Source organism: Macaca mulatta, chromosome 4 (genome assembly GCF_049350105.2).
Source record: "Macaca mulatta isolate MMU2019108-1 chromosome 4, T2T-MMU8v2.0, whole genome shotgun sequence".
NCBI classification, from domain to species: Eukaryota; Metazoa; Chordata; class Mammalia; order Primates; family Cercopithecidae; genus Macaca; species Macaca mulatta.
Window position 1 is genome coordinate 22,488,079 of NC_133409.1, and position 24,834 is coordinate 22,512,912.

General features: G+C 39.8%; 1 protein-coding gene across 4 annotated transcripts in view; it reads left to right on the plus strand.

Annotated features, from left to right (window-relative positions):
- The window catches only part of DCBLD1 (discoidin, CUB and LCCL domain containing 1), a 66,947-nt gene that overhangs the window by 14,506 nt on the left and 27,607 nt on the right, over positions 1-24,834 (plus strand). For all 4 annotated transcript variants that reach the window (XM_028847057.2, XM_028847058.2, XM_028847059.2 and 1 more), the window contains exons 2-4: positions 7,092-7,304; positions 21,995-22,129; positions 23,703-23,754. In XM_028847057.2, the coding sequence (XP_028702890.2) occupies positions 7,092-7,304; positions 21,995-22,129; positions 23,703-23,754 (400 nt within the window). The remainder of the gene's footprint in view (positions 1-7,091; positions 7,305-21,994; positions 22,130-23,702; positions 23,755-24,834) is intronic.

Consider the following 24,834-nt stretch of genomic DNA (forward strand, 5'->3'; position numbering starts at 1 on the left):
TTGGAAAATCTGTTTGCCCTACCATCAGACAAAACTCTGTAATAACTGCAAGCTCTCCTTTGTGGTTGAAAAGATTGTAGTCATCAAGAGCTCACTTGATCTTAGACATGGGAAGAAATTTTCTCACACCCACACATGGATGATTGTATATGTATTGAGACTTGTTGTAACTTGAATATTAGAAGAGCAAGGATACAACTAATGAAATCATGTTTCTAGAAATGGTTTTACTCTTGCGATATTTTAGAGCACTCTTTCCTAAGTTGCAGGTTGAGACCCATTAATAGGTGATGAAATCACTTCAGTGGGCACAACCAGTGTGCTTTGACGAAAACAAAAATGAAACCTAATAGAATAGGAAATAATCACAGTGCATTACATATAGTAAAATAATTGTATCACTTAATTTTTGTTCATTGTTTATGCATGTGTATGCATATGTGATTACTTGGGGTGTGATAAAAAAAATCTGTTCTAACTATAGGCCATAATAATAATTTTTTAAAAAAGCTTGAGTTTTCTGTCTTACTCTAGGGACTAGTTAATAATCAATCTAAAAAGTATATTTGCACTATTCATTTTACTCCACCCAAATCATTCTCCAAGAAGTACAATTCAGTTACAAGTTTTCTTTTAAAGTCTAATCATGCTTTCTAGTATTGCAGAACTTAGTCCATACCAGGTATATCTTACTTTTTGCTTTTCTTTTAGTGGAACATGATTTCTTATCAAAGGGAAGTAGTCTTTTAGGGAAGTTATTGTGTTCCTTTCGTAGTGGGTGGAATTAAAGTAGACTAAATAAAGGATTGGCTTGTGTATACAGGCATCTAGGATTTGTTCTAAGCTTATTTAGAAAGTAGCATGTATATCCACAATTCCTGAATAGCAGATGTTAAAGGCTAAAAGGTAGAGACCTATCCATTAATTTCAGGCATTTGGAGAATAGATATTGTCCATATCTCTGTATTTGTACATGTCAAGTTAGTCTCAATAATTTACTTGTTAATATATGTTTCTCCTCTTGACTGTGGACTTCTTGAAGTGAGAACTACAGTATACTAAGTTCCTAGTTGTTTGTTTCCTGAAATTTTAATGACAGTCTGAGACTTCTTCCTATCTGTATTATGAGGCTAATGTTGAAAGTAGCCTTTAGTGTTACAAAGAATGTTAGGTGAATTTGGTAGGTTTAATTTTATTATTTTTCTGCTTTATATGTATTCATATTATAGAAAATTTAGAAGATAAATGTATAAATAAAATGAAAATCACTTGTAAACTTATACCATAGAAGTAGACACTTTAAATATTACATATCTATGCGTGTACAATATATTCTGTTTTAAAGTATTTTTATGTTAAATATTCTTCTAAAACATGAGTAACTTCCTTAACATCACATTGCTTGGAGATATCAGTTTGGCTATTCTTTTCTAATTTAGATTGTTTCCAAATGTTCAGAATTAAAATCTGTATACTTAAATTCTATACATAGATCACTTTGGGAATTCTAAAATATTCATGAATACTTGCACCTTTTTCCAGAATCTAAGCTTCATACATCAGTTTTATTCTTGTACATTGTTTTGAGGAAGTGGTGGTCAGTGTCACAAACCAGCTGTGGCTCCAAACAGACACCAGGATTTAGGCCCATTACAGAGAGACCACCCTGGAAGTATTCTATAGTTGAGAGGAGCTTTCAGTCTAGAAGAGGAGGAAATGATACTTAGTTTAGTCATCATGTGCTTTGGCAAGAAATTACAGTCGAAAGGAAGGAACAGATAAACATTGTGTAGTAGCCACTTTGAAGAGTGGTCAGATTCCTTATGGCAAAACTTCCTCCTCCCCTTTTCATTGCCCGTTCCCCCTATTTTGATGTTAGATAGGTGGCACTTTACTGTGTCACTGCCCACAACCCTACTTGGAGTTTAGTCATAAGACTGTGGTTTTATTTTTTTCCCTTAAAGATGGATCTTTATTTCTTTTAATTTTTAATATTTTAATTTAATATTTCTTTTAATTTTTAATTTTAATATTCTTAGAACCGTGAGCCCTCATCATTCAGCTATAGCAACCGTCAACATTTCTCCATATTTTTTCATTTATTCTGCTTCTCCCCTTTTTTTCCAGGTGTTTTAAGGCAAATCCCAGACCTTATGTCATTTCAGCCCTACATATGTCAGTAGGCATCTCTCAAAAAAAATGGCATTTTCTTATGTAGCCTCAATACTACTATCTCACCTAATAAAATTAATAATTATCTGAAATTATTTAATATCCCAATTATCTATTTAAAAGATTTTATAAGGTTGGTTTTTCAAATCAGGATTCAAGCAAGTCTCACTTAATTGTTATGGCACATAAGTGTCTTTTAAATCTAAAATAAACACACTTCTTTATGTGTGCCTCTTCATTTAATTCAATCCTGAAGAAACTAGGTCAACTGTATTTCATAGAGATCTTTTTATTGCAGATCTGTTTAAATGCTTTAATTTAAAAAAATTTAGGCCAGGTGCAGTGGCACACACCTGTAATCCCAGCATTTTGGGAGGCCAAGGCGAGAGGATCGCTTGAGCCTAGGAGTTCCAGACCAGCCTGGGCAGCATAGTGTAGCCCCTGTCTCTACCAAAAAAAAAACAATCAGCTGGGTGTGGTGTGCGCCTGTAGTTCCAGCTACTTGGAAGGCTGAAGTGGGAAGATTGCTTGAGCCCCAGAGGTCGAGGGTGCAGGGAGCAGTGATTGTGCCACTGCATTCCAGCCTGGGTAACAGAATGAGACCCTGTCTCAAAAAAAAAAAAAAAAGAAAAAAGAAAAAGCATACAGGATAACAAAATACAAAGAGTATAAAATAGGAAAAGTAAAAGCCTCCTCACTTCCATCCCCAGCCAGACAAACTTGATTTACATTCTTTTTTCAATTCTTTAATTAGCCTTTTTATTTTCAGATCATTGTAGATCCCATGCAATTGGAAGAACTAACACAGAGAGATATTGTATACCTTTTACCCAGTTTCCCTCAATTATAACATCTTTGCAAACTACAATACCATATCGCAACCAGGATACTGACATTGATACATAAGACAAAGAAGATAAACAAATAGATTTTTAAGTAACTTTTGTCATCTTTGTCAGTTATTATCAATTAGAGAGTCAGGCTATGAGAGGTAGGCTACCTAAGTGTCAGAATGAGGTCATAAGAATAATGCTTCTCCTCATCTCTACTAAAAATATAATCAGCTGGGCACGGTGCTGCGTGCCTGTAATCCCAGCTACTCAGGAGGCTGAGGCAGGAGAATCACTTGAACCCAGGAGGTGGAGGTTGCGGTGAGATGAGATTGCACCATTGCACTCCAGCCTGGGCAACAAGAGCGAAAATCCATCTCAAAAGTAAATAAATAATGCTTCTCTATTGGTTTTCATGTGTATGCATCTCCCTTCTTCAACACATGACATTGTAGGCATTTTGTCTCCCTAGCAGTTTTTCATTTTCCCCTTTGGCGTCTTTCTACCTAATCGTTTGAAATCACCCAAACTGTGGGAAATTCCTGATGTGGTTGATACCCATGGAATAAACTTATTATATTAGTCTTGCCACAGAAAACTCCATAGTCTACTTCATAGGTTAGAGTGATATTAGAACTTCTGATGACAGTTTGCTTTTTAATAAATTAGGACTCAGCACTTATTTTGCGATTCAGGTCTTTGGCAGAACAAAGACTCATGGGGTTTTGTTCTGATAGTTAATGGAAGAGAGACATTTTCCCAAAGAAGTACAGATCCCCAGGCAAAGTAACGATGGAAATGTTGGCGATTTGAACTTGCCTGCATTGTGCCAGCATTGCTGGGTAAAGAAGTTTCCTCTTGGGCCTTAGAGTGGAAGTGGTGGAAGAGAAATATAATTACAGGGCTGAATAAAAGTGATACCCTGGCCGGGTGCAGTGGCTCACACCTGTAATCCCAGCACTTTGGGAGGCCGAGGTGGGCGGATCACGAGGTCAGGAGATCGAGACCATCCTGGCTAACACAGTGAAACCCCGTCTCTACTAAAAATACAAAAAATTAGTCCGGCGTGGTGGCGGGCGCCTGTAATCCCAGCTACTCAGGAGGCTGAGGCAGGAGAATGGCTTGAACCCAGGAGGCAGAGGTTGCAGTGAGCTGAGATCCTGCCACTGTGCTCCAGCCTGGGCGACAGAGCGAGACTCCATCTCAAAGAAAAAAGTGACACCCTAAGATTTTCCTTTGCTGACACGTTACTTTAAAAAAATAAAATTTAGAATATGATAGTCACATGTAGGTTGATTCATATAATTGCTCCTTATTTTATTTAACTGTGTTTTCTGGGAAAAAAAGTTTTTCTCTTCTTTTATGAGCGGAGAATCTCATAGTCCTAAGAAAAGTGACATTTAAATATTTGACCAAGAGATTTCTTGGTGGCCTGGAGAGGTTGTGTTGTGTTTATATTTAGATGCATATTTGTTTGTACTAATTACCCTAGGATTGCTTTATGGGGGTGCCCAAAATACATGCTTACAAAGGTAGGGCAGGTAATAGAAGTAACAAGGACCTGGTGAAGAACTAAGGTGTTTGGCTTCTTTTAAGGGACAGCCACTGTATCACTAGCCCTGTGAGAATGCCCGATCATGTGGTTGCCACGTCTTTCAGTTTTTGTTGTTGTTGTTGTTGAGATGGAATCCCACTCTGTCACCCAGGCTGGAGTGCAGTGGCATGATCTCAGCTCACTGCAACCTCTGCCTCCTGGGTTCAAGCGATTCTCCAGCCTCAGCTTCCCAAGTAGCTGAGATTACAGGCTCGCACTACCACGCCTGGCTAATTTTTGTATTTTTAGTAGACACAGGGTTTCACCACGTTGGCCAGGCTGGTTTCGAACTCCTGACTTCCGGTGATTCGCCCACCTTGGCCTCCCAAAATGCTGGGATTACAGGCATGAGCCACCACTCACAGTTTGTCCTTCAGTTTTAAAGAGAAACTATAAATTGTATTTTTTATTAAAGCCCTTTAAAGCCAACAAATAATTCAGATTTTAAATCAAAGCCCTGTGCACTGTGTGCTCCTGCACAGTATGCTTCTCTCTAGTATCATTTTCATTTAATTCTTGGCAATTTTATGTTTACCAACTGCCAGGGAGCCCAAGGAATTTAGCTGTCACCTCAAACTTAACCAGACTTACAACCTTTATCCCTAAACCTGCTCCTTCTCTGGACTCTTTTTGCTGTTTATATTGGCCTCAGTGTTCCAATCATTTCTGAACTGAACAAGGCCTTGGTGTTTTTTCTTCTCTTGTCCTTCCCACTATAATTCCCCAAAACCTGAGTCTGTTGATTTTGTCTCAAGAATTTCCCTGTCTTCTGTTCCCTTCCTTCCTGTTCCAGCCACCCCCGTTGCTAGCCCGCCTACTGCTCATCCAGATTCTGTCCCCATTGTAGTTCCTGTAGCATTGTCCAGCCAGGTTGATCATCTTTTTCTAATACCTCTTTTGTTATCTTCCTACTCCAAAAATTCTATGTGTCCTTGTTGCCTACTATGTAAATTTCACTAATTCTGCCTAGATCTCAGGGCTTCATAGTAGTTTTATCTTGGCTGTCTAAATTTCCCCCCCGGCACTCCTTAACCCATTGGTCCATTAAAGCCAACTCTACTTCCCCAATTCAGCCCCCTTTCAGGGGCTGCCAGGAATCTTGTGGGAGTTTCTGGATAATGGGTAGATCCTTTCCCTAGGCCTTGGCTGTTGAGATGACGTAGATTCTGGAGTTGTTAATTTTTTTTTTTTTTTTTTTTTTGATAAACCTCTATTACCATTTGGCCCCGACACCTCAAGGCAAGAAGGAAGTGGAATAAAGGAAGACTCCAGGTGAATCCAACTCTAACTGGGGAAGATGCTGAGAGGGAAGAAGGCTGCTTTGAAGTCCTCAGATTCCCAGTATACCCAAGTTGAGGCTTCTCCTTCAGAGACTTTGGGACGGAGAGGTCTTATTTTACTACCTTTGAGAGTTCCTACTTCAGCAGCTTTCTGCCTCTCTCCCTCCAGCTGAGACCAGAAATTTTTGCTTTGAAACATGAAGCTATACTAACCACAGGCATTTTGCAACCTAAATGCAGCGTATGCTCATTCTCCTTGCAGCCCATCTAGTTGTGCGTGTCCTTAGATAGTTGTGTGATCGACTTGGTCACTTTAATCAACTAGAACAACTTGTAGGTTAATAGGTGAACTTCCCTATTCAGAAAAGTCTTCAGATAATTTCTTGTTTTGATGAAATGCTGGTAATTTGCTGAAACATTCTTTCTTGCCTCTCTCCTTTGCATTTTGTTTAGACCCCTGATGTATATAACACATAGCACCTAGAATTATAGTTATCTGAATGTGTGACTATTTGCCATTTTACTCTGAGTTCTATGAGGTAACAAGTGCTGCTTTTGTGTTCCCAGCTTTTAACACCATGTCTGGTTATGAAAAGCACTCAACAGAGTAGATCCTTGACATTTTCTGATTGTACATCCCAAGTCTATGAGGAACCTTAGAATCTGTGACTGTCATTAACTACGACATACATTTAAAATGATTATTAGGCCCAGTCCCCAGCTAAATAACTTGCAGCTAAACCGAATTATGTCAGCTTAAGCCTCAGATTCTGACAGGAGCATTTTCTGTACTTTATCTCATTTAATCAGCACAACCACCTTCTACAGTGAATAATATTTTTTCTCCATTGTGAATTATTATATGACATCGACTTTGGGAGTGGCTTGGCAAATGCATGCAAGGCCTGCTGAGCAAGTTTGGATGGGTGAATAGATTATTAGAAAAAAATAATGATTAAATGATTTGTTTCCTAAGGGCTTTCCATTCTAATATGTGAAACATTTTGATCAACAAGAAGATAAAACTGGAAAACAAGAGATGAAATAACAATAGATATTGTTTAATAATTCAATCTTCTTTTTTGTTTTTTGGTTTTCCTTCTCCCCCAAAACAATAAAATACGTAGCTTGGAGATTGTATTGGACTCTCAGTCCTCAGTAAGAATTAATTACCTTTTCTTCTTTTATTCCCCCCCGCCTTTTTTTCTTTACCAGGTGATGGCTGTGGACACCTAGTGACTTATCAGGATAGTGGTACAATGACATCTAAGAATTATCCCGGGACCTACCCCAATCACACTGTTTGCGAAAAGACAATTACAGTACCAAAGGGGAAAAGACTGATTCTGAGGTTGGGAGATTTGGATATCGAATCCCAGACCTGTGCTTCTGACTATCTTCTCTTCACCAGCTCTTCAGATCAATATGGTAAGAAAAGAGACCGGGGTTTCTCTGAGCATCAAAATTTTCGATATTTGCAGAGAAGGGCAAGTGGTTTGTTAATGAACAGTATATCCCGAGAAGATTAGAAGAGAAACTTGCTTGTGTAAGCTCTTGGGGGGAACTTAGAAGAATACATTTACTTCCTAAGCTGAAACAGCAAAAGAAATCTAAGGAGATGTGAACCTTGTGTGTGTCTCAGAACCTTTGAGTGAGTGTCAGTGCTGCTGGGGAGAGAATTGGAGATACGTGACATTTGGTAAACCATCTACAGTTCATTATTCATTTGACAAATATTTATTGAATAGAAGAGTGACTATGTTTCGGGTACTCTGTCAGGAACTGGAATGTAACAGTGAAAAAACAAAATTCCTTTATGAAACTTGCATCTGCGGGGAGAGGAAGGTAGAAAATAAGCAAATATATCTGTAGTATGAGAGATGGTGAGAAAGAAAAGGAATAACGAAAACTAAGGCATCCAAAGGTGATGTAGAGCCTGCCTTTGTTTTTGTGCCACTTCCAGTGGGATGGTAGGGAGGCATCATCAGTAAGTGGACATTTGAGCAGAGACCCAAAACGAGGTAAGGGAATGGACTGTTTAGGTATGACTGGGTTCAGAGTTTCTGGGGAAGAAAACGGCAAGTGCAAAGCTCAGTTTCCTGAGTAGCCTTTGAAATTTAGTGTTTTGTGCTGTGAGATGTGCTGTTAGCCCTCTGGAACCTGAAATCGCAGTCACAATGACCCTTTGATCCTAAGCCCAAGGAAATTGGGCAGTTTGAAAACGATAACAAAATCTTACATACATTCTTTTGAGTATAGAGATTTTGTGAAATTCTCTGTGCACACAACTTTAAAAATGATACACGTTTTAGGTAAAATCCTGTCTGCCTGCTAGCTCTACTGATAATTTCTCAAACACTCACAGCTTTCTCACCTGTCTTGACCTTTGCACTCAGAGTTGCTTCCTCACTCCTGCTGCCTCTTCCTACAGTTCAGAAGCCCAGACAAGCCTTGTGACGATTCAGAGATCTAAACCAGCTCCCATGGGATAAAAAGATCTAAGATCGTTTTTTAATCCCTAGGAACATTGTCTGTTTAATGATGGTTGAGTTACTCCGACAGAGTCAAGATGGTAATTTCCATATAATTGTTGGTAACTTTTTAACTGTAGTTTGACTCAAATGGGCAGGATGACACTTCCAGGGATGCTGAAGGCCCCTGGGAACACTTACTGTTCCATTACCTCTGATAATCTAATGTGTGTTAACTTATGGAGGCATTTGTCAGGGAGTCCCTCAATAGCCAGGAGGTTTCTTTCAGATTTTGAGGAGGGGGTGAGTGTCAGAGATGCAGTGTGAAAAGTGATGCAAAGTGCTGCAGGGCCGGAAGCAGCTTTTCCACACGGGTCTCTTTGGGGAAGCATCTGCCTTGCCTGGAAGATGAGCATTTCATTCCACCTGCTGACATAACAGTGGAGGAATCATTCTGTTGCATAAGACTGTCACGTCAGAGGCTGAAGTGAGAGCAACTAAGGGAAGCAAATCCTCCCAAAGCAGGATGTGGAGAATGGATGTGGCTTTCCCACACCAGGGAGTTTCCTCCATCATCTTTGAGGTATATTCATAAATATACACAAAGGCAGAAAAGGTCAGGGGCGGTGGCTTATGCCTGTAATCCTAACACTGGGAGGCCTAGGAGGAATGATCGCTTGAGCTCAGGAGTTCAAGCAATCTAGCCTGGGTAACATGGTGAGACCCCCATCTCTCTATTATAAGAGAAAAAAGACAGAAAATAATGGAATTAACTACATATCTCAAGCTAGCTTGCAAGGTGATCATGATCTGCCTCCTCATTTCTAGATTCTTGAGCTTTCAAGCTTAGATGCGTCACTAGAAAATGAATAGTGAATTGCAATTCATTCATAGCAATAAAGCCAAGTAATTTTTCTCCTTGAATTTTTTTCTGTATAAATTGAATGTTTGTCTTTTGGAAATAAAATGTATACTCATTATAGAAATAAATATATTCAGTGCCTATTGTATGCCAGGTACCTGCTTGGCTCTTACATATATTGTCTAGAATCCCCTAATCCACCTTCCAAGGTAAATAATCAATGCCTTCCACAGATAGGGAAACTGAGGCACAGTGTGATTAGGTTAACATGCCCAAGATCCCAAGAGTGTACAACTGGGGTGAAAGAGAGATTTATATCTGTGTCTCTGTGGCTGCAAGACACCTACTCCCACTGCTGTTGTCTCCTGGTTTCACCATCACCAAAAACCACATTGCACTATCATCCTTCCCGGGTGGACTAGCCCATTATTACACTATGCGGCAATTTCGTCTAAAACACAAGAAGTCAGTAGTATTTTTGATTGAGGATGTGCTTAAGATAAACTATGTAATGATGCTCAGAATTTCTCTCTTTTGTGGCTACTTTAAAGATTTCCGGTGACCAAAAACACTAACCCGACCTGTATTTTAACTTAGTTAAATAAACCCCTGGTCTGTTTGAACATCCTCCAGGAATGCAGAAGGAGGAGGAGACAGAAGTGCTTTGTCTTTCAGTGGCTGGCGCTCAGAGAGTGGACATTCCTGTGCAGCTGTTGCCCAGCTTCCTGGAAGCGTGGAAGGGTGGGAGGCACCTCTGCAAGCTGATGTGGCCACAGGATCTGGCATGGCTGCGGAAGCAGGGCCCTAGTGCCCTTGCAGACTCCCAAGGATCTAGAGCTATATTGCCTGAACCAGTGAGAGAGGGGAATGCCTGCTGAAATTCGGCAGGGAGAGAAGGCGTGTTATGGAATACCACCTTTAATTCCAAAATATGATGGCTTCTAATGATTATATGTGTGGCAGAAACAGCAGCATCGTTTGAGTTTATCCTGCCTGATATTTTTTATTAACCAACTAATTGTTAAAACCCACTGCCAAAGGATTTTAAAACTTAAAACTATCAGAATTTGAATGTGGAGTAAGTGTTTTGAAAAAGAATAATGTTTCCTGGCATTAATGTTTGCAAGCTCTGCCAAGAGTGGACATACTTGTGATGACACTAACCATTGTGAATATGCTAAAGTTGTATAGTGTTCATCATTATGCAGTTAATGTTTAATGGTTCCCCACCATGTCAATTTTGTTTTAAATATTTGGTTTATATACTTTGGGTATTTTGATAATTCACATTCTTGCTAGCAAAAATGCGTTGTAAACAAGTGTAAACACCCACAACAACTTTCACAGTAATCTAGCAAAATATGCACTTGATCTCACTGTTTCCTAATACAGACAAAATGGGATTATTCTTCTTCTGTTTGTCATATGATTACGGCTGATCTTTCAGATTCAAGAATCCATTAGAAGAATGTACTTGTATGCCTATGACTGAATTAAGACACTAAGATATGTGTGCTATTAATATTATGCTGGCCAAAACAAAACAAAAAAATCTTTAAGAAGTATCATGCTTTTCTTAGTAGACATCATTTTCACTATAGCTAGGGGAATTCTAGGTTTTTGTTTAACAGACCAAAGTAACTGAGACTCCCTTTGAAAAAATGCTAATATCCGTTTTCCAGTCTGTGGTCCAATTCAGGATCATAAAGCAGTTACTTGTCCTGACTTCTCAGTCTTCCTTTATCTTTTGAGAATACTGACCAGTTATTTTACAGAATGTCTGTCAGTTCAGTTGGTTTGATGTTTCCTCGTGATTGAATTCAGATTATGTATTCTGGGCAGACATAATACTACTACTTTTTAAAGAAATCTTTAAAAGGCTTGCTTATGACAGTTTCTAACATTAGAAATTATGAGGTCATGTGTCCCTTCAAGAATGAGAACTAAATCTGCATTAAATTTCTTTGCTTCCCTCTTGACTATTTGATTAAATGACTCTTCTTTTTTCAATCAAAACTGCATTGATTTTTAGGTTATTTCAACCTGAAGTGTCTTCCTGGAGGAGTTCTTTGTTCTTCAAAGAGGCCCATGTAATATGAAACTTTGAAAGGACTCAAATATAAGGTGTTGCCTTTTCGTAGAAGACAATTTTGGAGAAATCTGGGCACATAAGATAATAGAAAGTTGATTAAGGTAGCCTACCCAGGCTGTTCTAGGATTGAACACACTTTGAAACCTGGAATTTGAAGATTCAGACAAGTAGTTTATTAAAGAACATCTCTTTAAATTTAAACATATTGTATAAGACATTTAAGATGACTGCCTTGGTCCTGTTCTCAGTTCCCCCCTTCCTCATTTTACATATATGTGGTAAAATAACAGAAGGTTAGTTATATAAAACACTGAAATATCTTAAACTTTGAGGAAAAATAGCTGCTGATTCAGGCGTTGTGTCACACTAATATACACAGATTTAAAATATTAAATATATAATGTTGTATTTATTTAGAAGACTGAAGAGGGAAGGCTTTGCATTCATACTGAAGATACTACTCTTAATTTTACAGCCCTTTAGTGAGCTTGTAACCTTGACTTCCCCTCTGGGTAAATTCCATTTCTAGTCTTACTGACTAGAATGGACTTAGACTGGAATATTCGCTCAGAGGTTTGTTTTTGCCCCCACTGCCGGTAGGGACCTCAGAGGAGGTCATTTCTGTTTTCCTGATCTTTCAAGAAGGTTGAGTCTGAGTTTCCCCCTGAAAGGTGACCTCCACACTGGATGGAGTTTGGGGTGGTTCGGGGACTGCCTGAAGAGCTGTTGGAGCAGTCTTGGCAGGAACCAGACACTGGCCAGTCTTCATAGGCATCTCAGGGTCTCAAAGGAGCTTGTTCTGATGGAGACTCTAGACTTTCCCACCTGGATCAGTGTGGATCAATAAAACCAGGCTGGCCTTGAAAATGGATTGAAATTTTTGTTGCTGCCTCGATATTACACTTGTGTTTAAGAGCACAAACTCTGTAATTGGAGTCCCTTGCCTCAAATTCCTGCCTACTCACAGGTGTGAGCCACCACGCCTGGCCTTTACTGCTTGTTTCTAAATTGCTTGACCTTGAGCAAATTATTTAACCTTTCTGTGTCTCTATTCCCACATATTTAAAATGAGCAGGCCAGGTGCGACGTCTCATGCCTGTAATCTCAGCACTTTGAGAGGCTGAGGCGGACGAATCACTTGAGCTTAGGAGTTTGAGGCTAGGCTGGACAACATGGCAATCCCCTGTCTCTACGAAAAATACAAAGATTAGCTAGGCATGGTGGTGCATGCCCGTAGTCCCAGCTACTTGGGAGGTTGAGGCAAGAGGATCACTTGAATTCAGGCGATCCAGGCTACAGTGAGCCATGATCGTGCCACTACACTCCAACCTGAGTGACAGACGGAGACACTGTCTCAAAATAAAATGGGCAAAATAATAGTATCTACCACACATAGTTGACTGGCATACTTATATATGACTTTAAAGAACGATACCTGGTACATAGTAAGCACTTAGTAAATGTTAGGCATTATTATTCCTCCTCCTCCTCCCCTATCCTCTGCCCCTCTACTTTACTCTTCCTCTCCCTCTTCCCAGCCCCCTCTTCTTCCTCCTCCTTAGTTGTCTTGCATACTGTTTATTGTTTGTCTAAGATGCCCCTTGCTCCCCTCATAATACCCTGAGCACTCTGTTCACAAAATAGAGGCTGAGCTCCAGCAGCACACCCTACCCTACTCCTCCTGGTGGATTCCTGGTAATCCAAGAGTTTGCCCAAATCATGCCAAGCTGGTGGCAAGGGTTCACTGAGCCAGAACTAGCTCCATAAACAGATTTTCTACAGTCTCATGAGATGAACAGAGAACACATATTCTCCAAGCAACAGTATATTCAGTTTGGCTATTTTATTTACTTCACTGCCACTGCCAGTATATGTCTTTGCATCTTTTTCTCATTGAAGGACCTCTTGATTTTTCTCCTCTCTGCTTTCACCAGTCTCAATTCCTTCTGGGCCATTTAATGTTGTGTAATTAAACACAGTTGCAATAATTTCTTTCCTTATTTCAAAAATTGTTAATTGTGCCCCACCGTCTGTAGAAACTTGCTAGCTTAGCGTTGACGCATTGTCTTGCTTTCTTCTTCACTCTCATTTCTAGCCTCATTTCTGAGTCCTTCATCTCCATGCCGTTTCCCAAATGCATCATACAGTTTCATGGCCTAGTACATTTTTACAGTCGTTGATGTTATTCCTTCCATGTCCCCCTCTTTTTCTTCTTTTCCTGCTTTTTCTGTCCCTTCTAATACACACACCCCCCCGCACACACACCCACACACACATGTAAAAGTATACCCTTCAAGTTTCAAATTCAGAGCTGTCTGCCTTAGAACCTTTTCTGATGTTCATCAGTTTGTCCCTTTTCTGTTCTCATGTTCTCTTTCTAAAGTTTCAGTAGAGCATCAGTTTCGGGTTGGGATAATTATTGTAGCTTCTCTGTCAGATATAGGGTGCCCTGAGCCAGGAATTACATTTTATTCATCCTGTTTTATTCACCTATTATTTATCATAGTCTTACAATTGCAGTTGCTCAGTCAGTGTTCAAGGACTGAGATTATAAGTAGCTTGATTTTGGCAAACATATTTAAAAATCTGGGTTTTTACAAAAGATAAATTGGAGTGTCAGTATTCACACTGTAGGGAAATTTACACTAAAATTCCTCTATAAACATTCCCTCTGCATTTAAAGAAAGCTTTGGTTTACATAAAATTTTAAAACTATGCTTATTATGCGGAAAAGACCAGGTAATGATATGGAAGGTGCCTGTGAGTGAGCATTCAACTATGTGCAATGCACTGGGCTTAGTACCTTAGTGTTACTAACTCATTTAACCCTTATAACAGCCCTGTGCGACAGGTCCTGTTGCCAACCTTTACACATAAGGAAACTGAAGCTCAAAAAAGGCCAACTAACATGCTTATAAGATCACTTAGTGGGACCTGGGATTCAAGTCTGCTCAAATGCCCAGAGGCCCTGCTCTTAAGCACTGCACCACCCGATTCAGTGTTTGTGTTTTTTGGCTTTTTTTTTTTTTTTTTTTTTTTTTTAATTGAGACGGAGTCTCGCTCTCTCGCCCAGGCTGGAGTGCGGTGGCCGGATCTCAGCTCACTGCAAGCTCCGCCTCCCGGGTTTATGCCATTCTCCTGCCTCAGCCTCCCGAGTAGCTGGGACTACAGGCGCCCGCCACCTCGCCCGGCTGGTTTTTTGTATTTCTTTTAGTAGAGAGAGGGTTTCACCGTGTTAGCCAGGATGGTCTCGATCCCCTGACCTCATGATCCGCCTGTCTCGGCCTCCCAAAGTGCTGGGATTACAGGCTTGAGCCACCGCGCCCGGCCCAGTGTTTGTGTTGAAAGCCATCCGATCTGCGGCTTGTGCCTAAGAAGACCTGAGTTGTAGTTCTTGTTCGTCACTTGCTGGAAGAAATGGAAACTTCTCCAGGCCTCCCCACAGGAGTATCCAGAGAATAAAGTGGGAGTCTGAGAAATCACTTACATAGAGTTCCAGTATAAGTTTAAAGTTCAAAAAATGTTTCTTAGTCAAAATGCTAAGAGGAGGCATGGTGGCAGTGACAGAAAGAAACTCTTTACTATAGGATCCTAATTGTAGTCAGTTAAATTGGTTGTGTTCTGCATCATGATTTGTACCAGGAAGTTCAAAAACTGTTCTCCTCCATTTTCTGTACTTCCACTTCCAATCACTATTTTTTTAAGCTTTGTCAGTGACTTACAAGTACAATGATGTGAAGTCAGCTGTTAATGTTTGTGGTACACTAGCAATGAGAGAAATAGGAATAGTTGGAAATAATACTAAGTGTTTAGACTCCTAATCACAACAGGTTTCTGCATGCCATTTTTTAGAATGATACCTGTCTGACATATTGCAGTAAGATCGACTCATTACATCTTATCTGTTGAAGTTTTTTAAATCCCAAGGAGGGAAAAGCCCAAGATTGACAGTCTCGGTTTTACAAATGGTTTATATGTCTCTGAGACATATTATGAAGTAGAATGAAAAATGTTTATGGCTTTTAAAGATAAAACAAATAGACTTCAAAGAAATTTCCAGCTCACAGAGAGTTGTTTTGGGCTGCAAACACCCTAGAAGTGCGTCCTCCTCTATGGTTGAGGCTACTTTGGTGGAAATTATTGAGAGGGACTGCTTTTTCTTTGTTTTGTTTTGCCTTTTATGCCAAGATAGAATTCAGAAAGAATCTTGAACATATAAAACGTTATATCAACCAGAATGCTTTACTCTAGGTATTTTTTAACACAACCATAAGCCTCAAGGAGAAAAAACTATTGGGTTCCTCCTCCTCTTTCCCCATAAATACTTCCCTGGAGACTCACTGTGATTCAGTTTCAGTAATTGCCATCTTTCATTGGGAGAGAAGTAATGGCTTAAGTGGGTAGTGAACTCCCTGCGTTGACACACTTCTTGACCTGGGTCCTGTAGCCCCAAGGAAAGCCGCACCTTTGTCTCAGAAGCCGCGTGGTTCATTTATCATCTGTCACTGATTTTTGTGTGGGAATGAGAGACCAAAATTCTCCAGGGATACCACTTACTGTTACGTGACTATGGTTTTAATGGCACAGTCCAGGAATATCCCTTTTTTATGCTAATTTCTCTCCTTTTCAAAGAAAATGGCCTTGACAATTCTGTAATTTTGTACAATGACCCTACTGCAATTAGCAAGCAAGGACAAATCCGCGATTTGACGGCGTCAGAGAAACACATCGAAAATGGACACAAATCTAGTGGCGTTTGCAGCTTCAGCATTTCTGGAGACTGTTTTATCAGCACGCCTCTGAGCACAGATCTGGGCCACGAGGAATACCACTTTCCTGGCTGCCAAATATTCCACGTGGCTGACTCCACCCACATGTACTACCAGGGAGGGTCACTTAGGTCAATCAAGCATGTTCTTATCTGTCGTAAGAAAGAATTGTGTGCGTCAGATGATGCTCCAGAATGTTAACGAGGGTTTTCTGGAGGTTTTGTGGTGGTGGTGGTGTTGATTTATGACAGATCTTTCAGGAGTAGGTTTTTATTTGCTCTCTCAGTGGTTTTTACCACTGACAGTATGGTGGTTTAAAAAAAAAAATCAGAAATAATACTACTAAGAGAAAGAGGTTTATTTATTTCTCTAATGGCATACATACTGTTCTTTAAACATGTCTCTTCTATAGATAAAACAGTAATTTAGTTTTATCAGTTTTAAGATAAAAGCCTTATACTCATCTGAAGTGACTTGGAACAGTTTTTAACCATACCATCATTGCCTTGTAATGTCCAGAGTTTTAGGCACACAGTCCAGGAGAATAGAGGAGTACTATACATTGTTGTACAGACTGTCCGATTGCCAGAGAATCAAGAGGATTTCAGACTTGGCTTGTAGCAGACAGTTTATTCTTCCTTGTAGGACAGCTTTCTTTTATTCACACATGGAAAGATAAAGGGTTTCCCTTGCAGCTGCTAATGAAATAGTAGCCCCAAACAGGGAATGTGCTGAGAGGAACTGGCCTACTGTGCTCAAAGAAGGCAATTCCTATAGTTCCTGGCCCTTTATTCCCTTTGTCCAAGGAATCAGCCCATTGTCTGCTGAAGTCTCATGTCCGGTGCCAAATGCCACAGGGCTGTTCCATTTGGTATCTCTGATAGTTCTTCCCACAATATAGCGCCGCCAGTTACATTCCACAAAAGATAAAAGTTTTTCTTTTTTCCTGATTTTTCTGCCTACTTGATTAACTGCTGTGCCCCAGTGTGATGGGAATTTGTGACTGCAAAGTAAGATGGAACCTGCCATGCAGACAGATAGATAGAAGTGAGAGAAGGTAGGAAGTTAGATGGCAAGTCCAAGTGCTATAAAACACATAGCACTGCTGGTTCTGAAGCAAACATCCATGCAAAATTGTGCGTCCTATTTTTAGGGAGGGGTTGGATTTCAGTCTGACTGAACTGAAGTACGTTTGCCAATCTAAACACTGCCTGAGCCCAAGAATATAACCACAATCAAAGTTAGAAGTCACCGAGCTCTCATGTGGATTTCCAATGAAACTGTCTTTGTAAATATTTAAATATAGGTGTAGATCCTTTTTAAAAGTCAGGAGACCTTTGGAGAGGACCAACAGTGAAGTATATCGCGTGGGCAGGGGTGAGTGGAGAAAGATTTTCTTTTCAGAAGACGAGAGAGAATCCTTAAAGGAGTCTGGCGGAACACTGAGGACATTGCTTAGGACAGACTCCCAGGATCATTCCGTGGTTTCCCATTAATTATTTTTCCCCTCACTGCTACCATATTTTTCCATTTTTCTCTCTTGCCTTTTAACTCTAGGAATGTAATTGTTAACTTCTAGTCTATGAAAAGGAATTTTCATCTGTCAGACCTTGAGGCAGGCAATAATTTGGATGTTTTGCCCTAGGCAATACTACAGCCAGTATTCAACTCCTGTCCCCCACCCTGAATTAAAACTCACTATTTTGATGTTTGTAATCATGATGAAATGGTCAAAATAACTCTTCAGGCCAGGCACTGTGTCCCATGTCTATACTCCCAGCACTTTGAGGAGGCTGAGACGGGAGGATTGCTTAAGGCCAGGAACTTGAGACCAGCCCGGGCAACATAGTGAGACCTCATCTCTACAAAAAATCAAAAAATTAGCTGGACGTGGTGGCACACACCTGTAATCCAACTTCTTGGAAGGCTGAGGTGGAAGGATTGTTTGAGCCCAGGAGGAGCCGTGATCACGCCACTGCACTCCAACCTGGGTGACAGGAGAAAGACCCTGTCTCAAAAAAAAAAAAAAAAAAAAGAAAAACAAATATCCTCTCGATGATATTTATACAGAGAGGGTATCTCCTACCCCCTCTAGAATGTAGTTACAATTTTGCAGCACAGTAATAAAAATATGAAAGGGATTGATGTCTGTGTGGTAAGGGTAATTAAAGGGGTATGTGTTTACATTTTCCTTCTTTGATCGGCTTCCAGAAATATTTACATGCTTATCATAACTGGGAGGATGAAACCAAATTAGAGTTCTACTATATTTATATGTTTTTGGTCTAGGAAATCATATATATTGCACAACTTAGTATGGTGGTATACACTCTTATTTGTGTAAAATATGTATACTTTTTGCAACTTTTCCTTTCAACTGTTTCCTGAAATCTAAAAAAAAAAAAAAAAATCTAAACAAGTTCTCGCTGATAATCAATTTAGACTTGCTTACCTTACAGTTTGTGTTTTGTGGGGTTTTTTTTTTTTTTGAGATGCAGTCTTGCTCTGTCACCCAAACTAGACTGCAGTGGTGGGATTGTGGCTCACTGCAACCTCCATCCCCCAGTTTCAAGCAATTCTCCTGCTTCAGCCTCCAGAGTAGCTGGGATTACAGGCACCCACCACCATGCTTGGCTAATATTTTTTTGTATTTTTAGTAAAGATGGGGTTTCACCATGTTAACCAGGCTGTTCTTGAACTCCTGACCTCCTGACTCCGCCCACCTTGGCCTCCCAGAGTGCTGGGATTACAGGCATGAGCCACCGTACCTGGCCACCTACAATTTTCATTAGAACTCATTGGAATGCTATAGAAATGTAAGGAGAGATTACTATCATCATCACCATTTGGGGAGGGGTGTATTAGTGGGTTAATATAAAAAATGTGATTTGAAAATATTGTAACTTATTAAAAGCAACAAGTTACAGTTACTTCATAATATTCATCCTTAGGTTTACAAAGCAAGTATCTTCACCCCTCATATCTGTGCAAAGAACAGAGGAATTTCAAACATATCTAAAACAAACAGAGTAAGTTGGAAAAGTCAAGTATAGCTGTCTGACTCACCTTAACTTTGCAAAAATGCTTATCATTCTACTTATTTAGTCTGAATTGCCTATCTGCTGTGCTTGTGAGCAAGACTAAAGTTTATAAAAATCCATATTATTCATTACACGAATTTTTTTTCTTGCTTCTTTACACTTCTCTTCCTGACTTCTGCATAGTATTTCAAAGTGACAAGATTAAAAATATTTTACGAATCTCTTAGTTGAATTTGGCTTTTAGAAACTGTTGTAAAAAGAGCATTTCTATTCAATTCAAACAGTTTTTGGGAGGCTGTCACCTGCCAGGTACTGTACAGTCTGTTGGAGATAAAGGGATGGATATAAAAGTTCCTTGCACTATGGAACATAGTCTAAAGAGAAAATAGGTATTACTTATTTTTTAATATATTCATTTATTTAATAAGCACTTATATAACTCTTACTATGTGCTAGGTACTATTCTAAGTAATTGGAAAGTATTAACTCATGTAAGTAATTAGATATGATGAGTGCTTCTAAAGGGAAGTGAACGTTTTTATTTAGATTTCACTATAATTTAGTAATAGGAAATGCTAGAAATTTGGCATGTGAGGTCAAGGATATAGCGTTTCTTTCTTATTCTATCACATCTTCAGAATGTGAAACTTGGAACAGAGAGAAATTGGATACCAGGAGGGCAATGCTTAGTTGTGTAATGATCTTCTGACTCTTTGGCAAGTGTATTAGTCCATTTTCATGCTGCTGATAAAGACATACTTGAGACTGGGCAATTTACAAAAGAAAGGTTTAATTGAACTTACAGTTCCACGTGGCTGGGGAAGCCTCAAATCATGGTGGAAGGCAAAAGGCACATCTCACCTGGTGGCAGACAAGAGAAAAGAGCTTGTGCAGAGGAACTCCTTTTTTAAAAACCATCAGATCTCATGAGACTTATTCACTATTGTGAGAACAGCACGGGAAAGACCTTCCTCCATGATTCAGTTACCTCCCGCCAAGTCCCTCCCACAACACGTGGGAATTCAAGTTGAGATTTGGGTGGGGACACCCAAACCATATCATTTTGACCCTGGCCCCTCCTAAGACTCATGTCCTCATATTTCAGAACCAATTATGCCTTCCCAACAGTCCCCCAAAGTCTTAACTCATTTCAGCATTAACTCAAAAGTCCGCAGTCCAAATCTCATCTGAGACAAGGCAAGTCCCTTCTGTCTATGAGCCTGTAAAATCAAAAGCAAGTTAGTTACTTCCTAGATACATTGGGGGAACTGGCATTAGGTAAATACAGCCATTCCAAATGGGATAAATTAGCCAAAACAAAGGGGCTGCAGGCCCCATGCAAGTCTGAAATTCAGTGGGGCAGTCAAATCTTAAAGCTCCAAAATGATCTCTTTTGACTCCACGTCTCACATGCAGGTCACGCTGAGGCAAGAGGTGTTCCCATGCTTGGGCAGCTCTGCCCTTGTGGCTTTGCAGGGTGCAGCCTCCCTCCCCAGTGCTTTCACAGGCTGGTGTTGAGTGTCTGCAGCTTTTTCCGGTGCAATAGATCTACCATTCTGGGGTCTGGTGGCCCTCTTCTCACAGCTGCACTGGATGGTGCCCCAGTAGGTACTCTGTATGGGGGCTCTGACCCCACATTTCCCTTCTGCACTACCCAAGCAGAGGTTCTGTATGAGGGCCCCTGCAGCAAACATCTGCCTGGGCATCCAGGCATTTCCATATGTCTTCTGAAATCTAGGTGGAGGTTCCCAAACCCCAATTCTTGATTTCCATGCACCCACAGGCTCAACACCACACGGAAGCTGCCAAAGCTTGGGGCTTGCACGTGAGAGCAGCACGTGAAACACCTTCCCCCATGATTCAATTACCTCCCACCAGGTCCTTCCCACAACACATGGGAATTCAAGATGAGATTTGGGTGGGGACACAGCAAAACCATATCAAGCAGTTTTGTCCCTATTGGTTCTGGTCAATATAACCCAGGTTTTATTCATATTGACTTGGAGCTGTCTTTTTCTTTTATTCTTCTTCCTTGATCATGATTGTTGTTGCCGCTATTTCCATACTGTTTTGAGAGAAGTTAATAAATAATACCTCTCTTCAAAGTTTGTTTGCTAATCCCTGTTTCATAGAGATTGTCCTACATATGTTACTTTCAAAATGACAATTTAAAAGCTGAACTTTAGTTTGCGTAGTCTTAGGAAGAGTTTTTGTTATTTTAAGCTCCAAGTGTAATTTTGCCCTTTGAAAGTTCATTGAGTTCCTATTGCTTTTCAAGAAACTTATTTTAGAAACGTTATACCCTTAATTGTATAATTTGTACTATAATATTTCAAAACGCTTTAGAAGTTATTCTGCTTTTGTATACGTTTTATAAATCACAATGAATTGGGGGGGTTAACCAGAAGTTACTGTAAAGGAAATATCAATGTGTATGCTGCATGTTGATAAAATTCTTACCATGCTTTGCCAAGTCTTTTAACTTTAAAACTTCCCTGAAAAAAAATGATTTTTTTTTAGTTTATTTGAGCAAATTTAGGAGGCCCCTAAAATAACATTTTTGTAATAAAATTTTCTTTACTACCTAATGTGTTTAACCTTTGTCTTTTTACAAAAACCAAAACCTATCTCTTGGGTTGCTCACAGTTAACTAGTTCCAGCCTATTGCTTGTCTAGAGTAAGTCACTTTCCCCTTGGCTTAGTTCACAATCAGTCAGAAATTATGAGTCCGGGCGTCAAGCTAAATTTCAGTTGGTAAAGATTATAATCATACATATGTATTGTCTAGTAAATTTGGCCTTTAAAGGAAAAAAAAATGCCATATACTAATCATTTGTGCTGGTATAAATTTTGAAATGTGCCACAAGTGTGCTTTGTTTTTAGGTCCATACTGTGGAAGTATGACTGTTCCCAGAGAACTCCTGTTGAACACAAGTGAAGTCACCGTCCGCTTTGAGAGTGGATCCCACATTTCTGGCCGGGGTTTTTTGCTCACCTATGCGAGCAGCGACCATCCAGGTATAACGGAAGAATCAACACATATGTCTAAACCTTATCTGTGTAAGAATTCCTCTTGCTACTTATCACCATCCCTGGACATAATTGTGGTCTGGGATGCAGAATTAAGATATGAGGGAGAAGAGGAACATTGTATCTTTGTAAATGGTTAGGTCTGAACTGAATCATGTTGTAGCACAGGGGTGTCCAATCTTTTGGCTTCCCTGGGCCACATTAGAAGAAGAAGAATTGTCTTGGGACCACACATAAAATACACTAACAATAGCTGATGAGCTAAAAAAAAAATTGCAAAAAATTTTATAATTATGTTTTAAGAAACTTTAGGAATTTGTGTTGGGCTGCATCCAAGGCCATCCTGGGCTGCATGTGACCCAAGGGGCATGGATTGGACAAGCTTATTAGCATGTTTGATTGATCAGTTGACTTATATGGGATAGAATTCATCTCATTTTTCCTAAAAACCTTACGTAGCACACCTTTGTGTTCCCCTCCTGATCTTCTGTCCTCACTATTCTCTGGAGCCCTCCCCCAACCTCCTTCCTAGCTCAGAGGCAAGCCTTTTCACCAGTGAGCCCCTCCCCAACACACACCAGTACACCTGCACAGGAGGCATGCACAGTGTGTGCAGGATGAGGAAGTCAGTGTCACACAGTGTAATAACTGTAAAGCTGAAACTTGTATGGGAGAGAAGGGAAGGGAAACACGAACACTGGTGAGAGAGAGAAGCATGGGCTCCTGTCCTGGGCTCTTGTACTTCAGAGTAATTACTGTGCAGCCCATACCATGTCTGCCTGTAGTCATAGAGGTTTCTGCTGTCAGTCCTCTCTGGCAGAAGAGCTCTGGGAATGAGGTGTGCCATTCATTTTCCTCTTAGCCAATCAGCTCTGACTAATCACAGCAGATGCCTGCATGGCCAGTATTTACCATATACTGCTCCCAAAGAACTATTACAGTAAGTGTGGAATATTTTGGAAACCATACTATGTTGATCTAAATGCATCGAGATCCACTGTATCTTAGCCTCTATTGCTGAATATTTGTTTCGTTCTGTAAATTACTCCAGAGAGCACCTTCTTTTTTAAAATGCTTGGTCCTGGTTGATGAAAGCTTATATGCTATAGGTTTTCTTGGTAAAGGTCTGCTTCTCTGTCACCAGATGCCACCGGCTAAATTATTGAATTAAAATGTTTGTGGGAACCTTCTCTATGAACTATGTTGGGCTTTTGAAATTGTTTTCTTCCTGCCAGGGGACATTATACATACGGTCTTTGTAGGCATATAGTGGGTAGCAACTAAAGAGCGTTGTTGTTTTTTTTCCTGTTGACTATAGATTCTGCTATCATTTACTAGATGATTGTGTTGGAAAACTATCATTGGTGGCAGAAAAAAGAAATGAAAGGAACTCATTAAATACTGGAGATGGTGATTCTCAGTATTTATTTTTAAAAGGAAAATTCTGATAACTATGTAGTGAATAAATGCTTTTTCAAAACTCTCTTTTATTTTAAAAGAAAGCTTTGCAGCATGAGTGTCCTAGTTTTTATTCATTCTATTGCAATTATCTTTATGACAGATTTAATAACGTGTTTGGAACGAGCTAGCCATTATTTGAAGACAGAATACAGGTAAATATAGGTATCCTAACTGTGTTGCCGTAGTTGTGTATTGCTGAACATTTTGTTTTCCTTCACATTAAACCAGATACATTTGTACTTAAAGCTCTTTTTAACCATTCATGTTGTAACTAATGAGGAATATTTGAAATAGTTTCTTATATAGCAGGAAGTCAGCAAACATTTTCTGTCAAGGGGTAGATAATAAATATTTCAGGTTTTCCAGGCCATACAATCTCTGTTGCATTTATTCATATAATCTCTGTTGCTGTTATAGCAAAAAAAAAGCAGCCATAGACAATGTATTCACTAACAGACATGCTGTGTTTCAGTAAAACTGTATTTACAAAAACATCAGTAGGGTGGATTTGGTCCACAGGCCATAGTTTGCTGACCCCTGAGTTCCACTATAGGGCCAGGGAATCATTACTGAGTCTAGACTGTATTTTTTTTTTCCTGGCTGGTATTTGGGAGTGACTTTTACAATTCTTTCATTTGGGAGGAGGCGCATTTTGTCTTTACCACTAGAGAAAAACCTACTGCAAATAAGAAGATGAAAATTCTCAACCCAGCTTTAACCTGAAAAACTACTTAGCCACTTTGATGCACATTTCCTTATCTATCAAGTAAAACAGTCTAAAGCGGAATTTCTTAGCCTTGGCACTGTTGATATTTTGCGTCAGATAATTCTTTATATTGCAGGGCTGTCCTGCGCATTGTTAGATATTTAGCAGCATCCCTGGCCTCTATGTCCTAGATATTAGTTGTGATAACCAAGAATGTCTCCAGACATTGCCAAATGTCTCATGGTGGGCAGAATCGCCCCCAGTGGAGAACTACTGTCTAGAGATCATTGTCAACAACACTAACAAAAACTTTGACTTTTTTTTTTTTTTTTTCCAAGACAGGGTCTTGCTCTCTTGCCCAGGCTGGAGTGCAGTGGTACAATTATAGCTCCCTACAGCCTCAAACTCCAGGGCTCAAAGTATGCTTCTGCCTCAGCCTCCCAAGTGGCTGGGACAACAGGTGTGCACCATCATAGCTGGCTGATTTTTAAATTTTTTAAGAAATGGGTGTCTTTCAATATTGTCC